General features: G+C 48.4%; 1 protein-coding gene across 1 annotated transcript; it reads left to right on the forward strand.

Moving 5' to 3' along the window:
- The first annotated feature begins 3509 nt into the window (after positions 1-3509).
- LOC127310497 (uncharacterized) lies at positions 3510-4979 on the forward strand. Its single transcript, XM_051341167.1, has one exon. The coding sequence runs from the start codon at positions 3510-3512 to the stop codon at positions 4977-4979; it is 1470 nt and encodes a 489-aa protein (XP_051197127.1).
- The last annotated feature ends 2949 nt before the right edge of the window (positions 4980-7928 follow it).

Below are 7928 nucleotides of genomic sequence, written 5' to 3' on the forward strand. Positions count from 1 at the left end.
TGGTCATAAGGATCCCACGGCGCTTCCGGGTTCTTGAACTCCTGCTGAACCCGGCGCTCGATCACCTTCTTCTGCGTGTAGAGCTGCGAGTCCGGGAAGAGCTCTACAAGACAAAGAGAAAAGGATAAGGACATCAAACCGGAAAATACAAACTTATAAACGAAACCGGAAAAGAAAGAAGACAACTTACTGAGGGCAAGCGCGTCGGTCTGCATGACCAGTTGGTCATACTCCTTCTGCTCTCCCTCCAAGCGCGCGTCCCGATCCTCGGCTGCTTTCTGCGCCTTGGCTCCCTCCTCTAGCTCCGCCCGCAGCACCACGGTGGAGTTGTTGGCATCCTCCAGAGCTTCGTTCAGCTTAGCCTCAGCGGCGGCTTGGGCGGCCTTCATCGCCTCATTGTGCTTGAGCCCGAGCTGGATCAGCTGGTCCTTCAGCCCCTTGGAGTAAGTCTCCTGGGCGTCCAGAGCCTCGCGGTGCTCCCGGATGAGCTGCTCTTTTTCACCTAGAGCCCGGAAAGAAAGCGTTAACATAATTGCAGCTGGTAAAATGAAGAAGAAACAAGTTAACCGGAAAAGAAGGAGCGGTACCTTGAAGTGCGGCGAGCTGAGTCTTGAGGGCTTCGATGGAATCTTCCGGGATAGTTGTTAAGCAGAAAGTTATAAGTACTAAGAAAGAAAACCTTCCGGTAAGAAGATGCCGGAGGCACAGAAGCTCACCTTGGCACTTGCTGTGCGCTTCAGCAAGGTCCCGGTGCTCCCACAGAAGCTCCTCAAAGAGGTGCTTCCGGGCGTCGGCCGTGCTCTGTTCAAGAAAGAGTGTTAACTAAGCTTCGCGCTAAGACCTGCGCTCTTAACCCGGAGCTCGGGGACTGGCTATGCCGATTTTTTTGAGTTTCTACCTAAGTTTTGCGCTAAGAGCTATGTTCTTAACCCGAAACTCGGGGACTGGCTATGCCGGTTTTTTGAGTTTCTACCTAAGTTTCGCGCTAAGAGCTATGTTCTTAACCCGAAACTCGGGGACTGGCTATGCCGGTTTTTCGAGTTTTTACCTAAGTTTCACGCTAAGAGCTATGCTCTCAACACAAAACTCGGGGACTGGGAAGATAGACAGGATCCGGAAAGAATGAGACCGACATGAATTGAAAAATTGAAAAGAGTTTGGTGAAGCTTACCACCATGTTGTTGGTGGCATCATACCACGCGCTGTCCAGCTCCTTCACCGCGCGACGCAGCCGGATGAAGTGCTCCTCCGTGCACCGGGGGCCAGCGGGGTCAGGTGCCGGAAGCCGGTCCTTTCCTAGGCCACGCGTAGCCGCGGACACGTCCGCAGCATTCCACTTCTCAGCGTAGGGAAGCAGATGCCCCAGCTCGCGGCCTTCGCGCTTCAGCTCGGTGATCCGGCCCAGGATGCCGGAAGGCTTCTCTCCAGCCACGGCGGCAGCGGGGCCGACGTGCAGCACCAAGGACTGCGGGCCGGTGGGTGAAGTGCCGGAAGCCGTGGCCTTCCCCTTGGAAGCCTCCGGCTTGAGGAACTTGGTGATCTTGAGGATTTCTGGTGGCGGCGTTGGGGTGGCCCCGCTTAGCTCGACGTTCGGGGCTTCTGGCGGAGGCACAGGCGAGGTCTTGGGAGGCGATGGTACGCCCTGCCCCAAGGTAGAGCTTGCCGGCGCGGAAGAGTCCGGCGCGGCCTTGGAGGGGGAAGAGTGCGAGCTCTTCTTCTTCTTTCTTTTCGGGACGGGAGGAACCAGAGGTTCCGCCCGCCCGGCAGCTTCTGCATCGGCACCTATGTTGCTGGCGCCGTTATCTTGTTTTTCTGGAGGGGAGATGAGGTCCTCCTCCGCGCGGTGTTCAGAAGGTGTAGGCACTACAAGAAATATGCTAACTAATGACCTTTATCTTAAGGACCATGATAGTGTTGGTCATATATCTACGACCATCTCCAGCCAGTTGGTCAGAAGCCATATGGGAGAGTACAATCCCTATAGCATTATGACCTTCTCTATCAGGAAGGACATAATTTTCCTAGACCAGTTGGTCATAACATATACAGAAGTAATCCACGACCTTAATTCCAGACTATTGCAACCAATTTAATTGGTCATGATCGCATGATCCAATAAAAATGTCTTAAATTGTAATGTGTTGCCATGACTAAGCAGACACCTCAGCAATCTCGCCTATGTGTCACTGCCTATGTGTCTTTTTTTGCTTACGTGTCACCATATAGACTTGCTTTGAACCCACTGACATGTGGGACCCTATTGACAGGCTACATCTACTTATTGGGCCAATGTTTTTTTTCCACTGATTATTTTCTGGGCTGACATTATCCTCAACCGAATGGGCTAGCCCATACATGACAGCATAGGGAGGGTGGAATGGGCCAGCCCACGACCTGACAGCACAGGGAGGGTGGATTTTATTTTGCAAAAATATGTGCGCGGAGCGGGGACTCGAACCCACGACCTGGCGCGTGATGCTGTGTAGTCCTACCACTGTGATAGGACGGTGTGTTTGATGTTTCAGCGTAAGGTAGGGATAATATAGGTTCTTTCTGCCTTCTAACATGTAGGGTTCAAATCCCCATCTCAGACCCATCTCAAACCGCGACATGTAATTCGAATCCCCATCTCAGACCCACGACCCACGACCGGCGGCGGCGGCGGTGGTGGGCGTGGCATCGGGCGGCGGCGGTGGGCGTGGCGTCGGCCGGCGGAGGGGACGCCGGTGGTACTTCCGGCGCAGCGGTCGAGCATGGTGCGCATCGTCGTTCGCCTCGGCCACGGCAGGAGCCAGCGGCGATCACGGCCACGGGAAGGACTCCTCGTCATCGTTTGCCTCGGCCACGGCAAGGACTCCTCTTCGTCGTTCGCCTCGGCTACCCCTCGAGGTCTACACCCCTCTCCTGTCATCTCCTCTCTCCTCTCTCCCCTCTCATGGACATGAAAAAATGTGCATTTTTGGATCGGGAACGATGGAACTGCATGGATATGTTATGATTTAGTTGTTACAAGAATATTTTAGGTACTATAAGATTTATGTAGATTTAATTGTTAGGTTTCTTCACTGTCCCGTTGTTTTAGATTTCAGCCCATGTTCTTTAGTTTAGTGGCCTAGCTAGCTTGTTTGGTAGGAGCTGCAGGTTATTTTAGGAAGTTGCATAGATGAATCATACTCATGTTTGCTGGTTGTGGTGCCAGTCTGTGAGCAAAATTATACTACCATGTCAGTGCAAGCTTAGCTACTGAAGTTTCTGGTTTGGTTTGATTCTTAGTATCTTCGATTGAATCCTAACAATTTTCTGGTCCTTTGCATGCAGATGGACAGAAGCTGGATTACAAAAGGAGTTAGAAGGCTTTCCTATGAACACCTAAGGGGAGTGGATGAGTTCATAGTGTTTGCTCGCAGAAATGCTGCGGGGGCTGCTGAAATTCTTTGCCCTTGCCCCAGCTGTAATAACCGTACTCGACAAACTCTACAAGATGTACAGTCTCATCTCTGTTGCGTGGGATGGCAGCCACCTACGATAGGTGGATCCATCATGGGGAGCCTTTACATGCTGAACCTGGAGCTGAACCTGGAGCTGAACCTGGACATCAACCTGATGCACACCATGCTGATGAAGGCGGCGAGCATCTAGAAGATGATCATGTTGTGCTAGAGAATTCTTTTAATTTGGTGGAGGAGGATGGGGATGAGGATGACAGGATCCCTGACCTGTTTAAGGATCTCTACGTGTCTGAACCACAAGGTGATGGACAGAATACAATCTATGCCGAGCTAATAGAGGAAGCGAAGCGGTCAGCTAGTGATGGTGGGACAATGTCCAGATTTGCTTTCACCGTGAAGTTACTCCATGTCAAGTCCTTCTACCGGATGAGCAACGCCGCCTTGAACGGAATACTCCATCTCTTGGCCATCCAATACCCCAAAAGCTCAATTCCCAAAAATTACGATGAAGCATTGAGTATCATCGGCAGATTAGGGCTTAGTTATGAATCAATCCATGTCTGCCCAAGCAACTGTGTCTTGTTTCGGAAGACGTATGCCAAGCTTGACAAGTGCCCTAAATGTGATGCCTCTAGGTGGAAAGATGGGGATGGCAGGAAGCAGATACCGGAGAAGGTATTGAGGTACTTTCCAATTATTCCAAGGCTGCAAAGGATGTTTATTTCAAAGAAACAATCTGAAGAAGTGCAATGGCACAAGCTGAAGCGGAAACCTGTGACTAATGAGCTTAGCCATCGAGCGGACGGAAAGGCATGGAAAGACTTTGACAGTCAACATAAAGACTTTGCCGCCGATGCGAGAAACATAAGACTCGGCCTTGCCACAGATGGCTTTAACCCCTTTGGCATGAGCAGGAAGTACAACATGTGGCCAGTATTCATCGTGCCGTACAACCTGCCACCATGGGCATGTATGGATCAGTCCAACTTCATGATGGCTTTGCTGATCCCGGGTCCAGATTCTCCAGGAAAGGATTTTGATATCTTTATGGAGCCCCTCGTTGAAGATTTGTTCAAGCTATGGAATGGTGTGCAGACCTATGATGCCCTGAGTCCCGATAAGTTCAATCTGCGTGCTGCGGTTATATGGTGCATCCATGATTTCCCGGTGCTGCACACTTTGTCGGGTAGGCTCACGGCTGGTTATCAAGCATGTGTGCGTTGTGACAAGGACCCGTGCTCCGAGAGAATAAGAAACAAGTTATGCTGGATAGGGAGCCGCCGTTTTCTTCCTATGGACCATCGTTGGCGAAAAAGCAAAGGGTTCAATGGCAATACTGAACCACGTGACCCTCCGGCAGAGTTTACTAAAGAGGAGCTCAAGCAGCAACTTGACAAGGTGAAAGATGTCAGACCGGGAAAGAATCAAAAGAAAAGGAAGCGGGGGGAAGGTCAATGTTGGGACCGGAGGTCTATTCTGTGGGACCTCCCATACTGGGCAGATCTGAAGTTGAGGCACAATCTGGTGTAATGCACATTGAGAAAAACATATGTGACAATCTGCTTGGGACATTTATGAACATCGACGGGAAGTCAAAGGACACTTAACTCGAGGCTTGATTTGGAAGATATGGGCATTGATGACCCACAAGTATAGGGGATCGCAGCAGTCTTCGCGGGTAGTATAACCCAATTTATTGATTCGACACAAGGGGAGACAAAGAACACTTGGAAGCCTTAACAGCGGAGTTGTCAATTCAGCTGCACCTGGAAACAGACTTGCTCGCAAGAGTTTATCAGTAGTAACAGTTTTATAGCAGTAGCAGTAGTGAAATAACAGCAGCAGAGTAACAGAGACATCAGTAGTGATTATAGTAAACAGCAGGATTAAAATACTGTAGGCACGGGGACGGATGACGGGCGTTGCATGGATGAGAGAAACTCATGTAACAATCATAGCAGGGCATTTGCAGATAATAATAAAACGGTGTCCAAGTACAAAGCAATCAATAGGCATGTGTTCCAATTATAGTCGTACGTGCTCGCAATGAGAAACTTGCACAACATCTTTTGTCCTACCAGCCGGTGGTAGCCGGGCCTCAAGGGAAACTACTGGATATTAAGGTACTCCTTTTAATAGAGTACCGCAACAAAGCATTAACACTCCGTGAACACATGTGATCCTCACATCACTACCATCCCCTCCGGTTGTCCCGATTTCGTCACTTCGGGGCCATCGGTTCCGGACAGCGACATGTGTATACAACTTGCAGGTAAGACCATAAACAATGAATATCATGATGAAACAATAACATGTTCAGATCTGAGATCATGGCACTCGGGCCCTAGTGACAAGCATTAAGCATAACAAGTTGCAACAATATCATCAAAGTACCAATTACGGACACTAGGCACTATGCCCTAACAATCTTATGCTATTACATGACCAATCTCATCCAATCCCTACCATCCCCTTCGGCCTACAGCGGGGGAATTACTCACACATGGATGGGGGAAACATGGCTGGTTGATGGAGAGGCGTTGGCGGTGATGATGGCGATGATCTCCTCCAATTCCCCGTCCCGGCGGAGTGCCAGAACGGAGACTTCTGGCTCCCGCGACGGAGTTTCGCGATGTGGCGGCGTTCTGGAGGCTTTCTGGCGACTTCGACTTCTCCCCGTGCGTTTTTAGGTCGAAGGCAATATATAGTCCGAAGGAGGGCGTCGGAGGCCGGCCGAGGGGGCCACACCACAGGGCCGCGCGGGCCCCCCCTAGGCCGCGCCGCCTTATGGTGTGGGGCCCTCGGGCCTCCACCTTACTTGTCCTTCTGGCTCCATCAGTATTCTGGGAAAATAGGGCCTTCTGCATAAATTCCGAGGATTTTCCCGAAAGTTGGATTTCTGCACAAAAATGAGACACCAGAAGAGTTCTGCTGAAAACAGCGTTAGTCCGTGTTAGTTGTATCCAAAATACACAAATTAGAGGCAAAACAATAGCAAAAGTGTTCGGGAAAGTAGATACGTTTTGGACGTATCAACTCCCCCCAAGCTTAGCTTATTGCTTGTCCTCAAGCAATTCAGTTAACAACTGAGCGATAAAAGAACATTCACGAACACATTTGCTCATATGATGTATATATTCTCATGCTATGGCTAATACTTAAGCAGTTCATAATGAGATACATGCAAATAAGATCATCCAACAGCTATGTCAATCATGGAGAGGTACCAACAATTAATAATAAGCATCATGAATCATGTATATAAGCAGGATTGCAATGTTCATAAGAGAGTATGATAAAGTGGTATCTCGCTTGCCCGTATTTGATCGGCAAAACATAAATGCCCAGGCACCTCTGGAGTTCATAGAAAGACTAGAAGTAGTGATTGTCAAAGATAGAAGCATCAAAGTTATACCACAATCAATCATATTTTGAGACAAGCATATTATACTAAGAATGATAGTTGTGCTCTCAAGATAGTGCTCAAAGAAAGAATGGAGACACAACACAAAAGTAAAAGATTGACCCTTCGCAGAGGGAAGCAGGGATTAACATGCGCTAGAGCTTTTCATTTTTTTTTTAAACAGGAGTAAAATTATTTTGAGAGGTGTTTGTTGTTGTCAACGAATGGTAATGGGTACACCAACTACCTCGCCAACCGGACTCCCAAGAGCGGCTCCCATGAATTATTTGCATGTTTATGTGGCACTCCTTCCAACCTTTCTTACACAAACCATGGCTAACCGAATCCTCGGGTGCCTGCCAACAATCTCATACCATGAAGGAGTGCCTTTTTATTTTAGTTTTATTATGATGATGACACTCCCCCCAACCTTTGCTTACACAAGCCATGGCTAACCGAATCCTTCGGGTGCCGTCCAACAATCACAAACCATGGAGGAGTGTCTATTTAAGTCAATTAATTTGGGACTGGGAATCCCATTGCCAGCTCTTTTTGCAAAATTATTGGATAAGCGGATGTGCCACTAGTCCATATGAGAGTCTGTCAAAAGTAAATGACAAGGTTGAAAGCTAAACACCACATACTTCCTCATGAGCTATGAAACATAAACACAAATTGAGAAGCATTTTGAAGGTTTTAAAGGTAGCGCATGAGAATTTACTTGGAATGGTTTGAAATGCCATGCATAGGTATTTATGGTGGACACTTTGGAACAACTTGGTTTTCAGGTGTTTGGAAGCACGAGCAGCGTTCCCGCTCAGTACAAGTGAAGGCTAGCAAAAGACTAGGGAGCGACAAATCAAGAGAGCAGTAACTGTCATAATCATGCTTGCGGCAAAATAAATTAACGGAGGCATAAAAGTGATACATGAACTCTGAAGCAATATAGATCATCGAGGCTTAATTGACTTTTGTTCAGTCATATGCATGCGTGAGCATGTGCCAAGTCAATATAAATGAATTATTCAGAGGAGGATACCACAATGACATACTTACTTATGAATAAAACAATGCAA

Source organism: Lolium perenne, chromosome 6, assembly GCF_019359855.2.
Source record: "Lolium perenne isolate Kyuss_39 chromosome 6, Kyuss_2.0, whole genome shotgun sequence".
Lineage (NCBI taxonomy): Eukaryota > Viridiplantae > Streptophyta > Magnoliopsida > Poales > Poaceae > Lolium > Lolium perenne.

Bases quoted from the DNA above. Each gene is read 5' to 3' on its own strand.
- LOC127310497 (XM_051341167.1), top strand. From the start codon at position 3,510: ATGGCAGCCACCTACGATAGGTGGATCCATCATGGGGAGCCTTTACAT.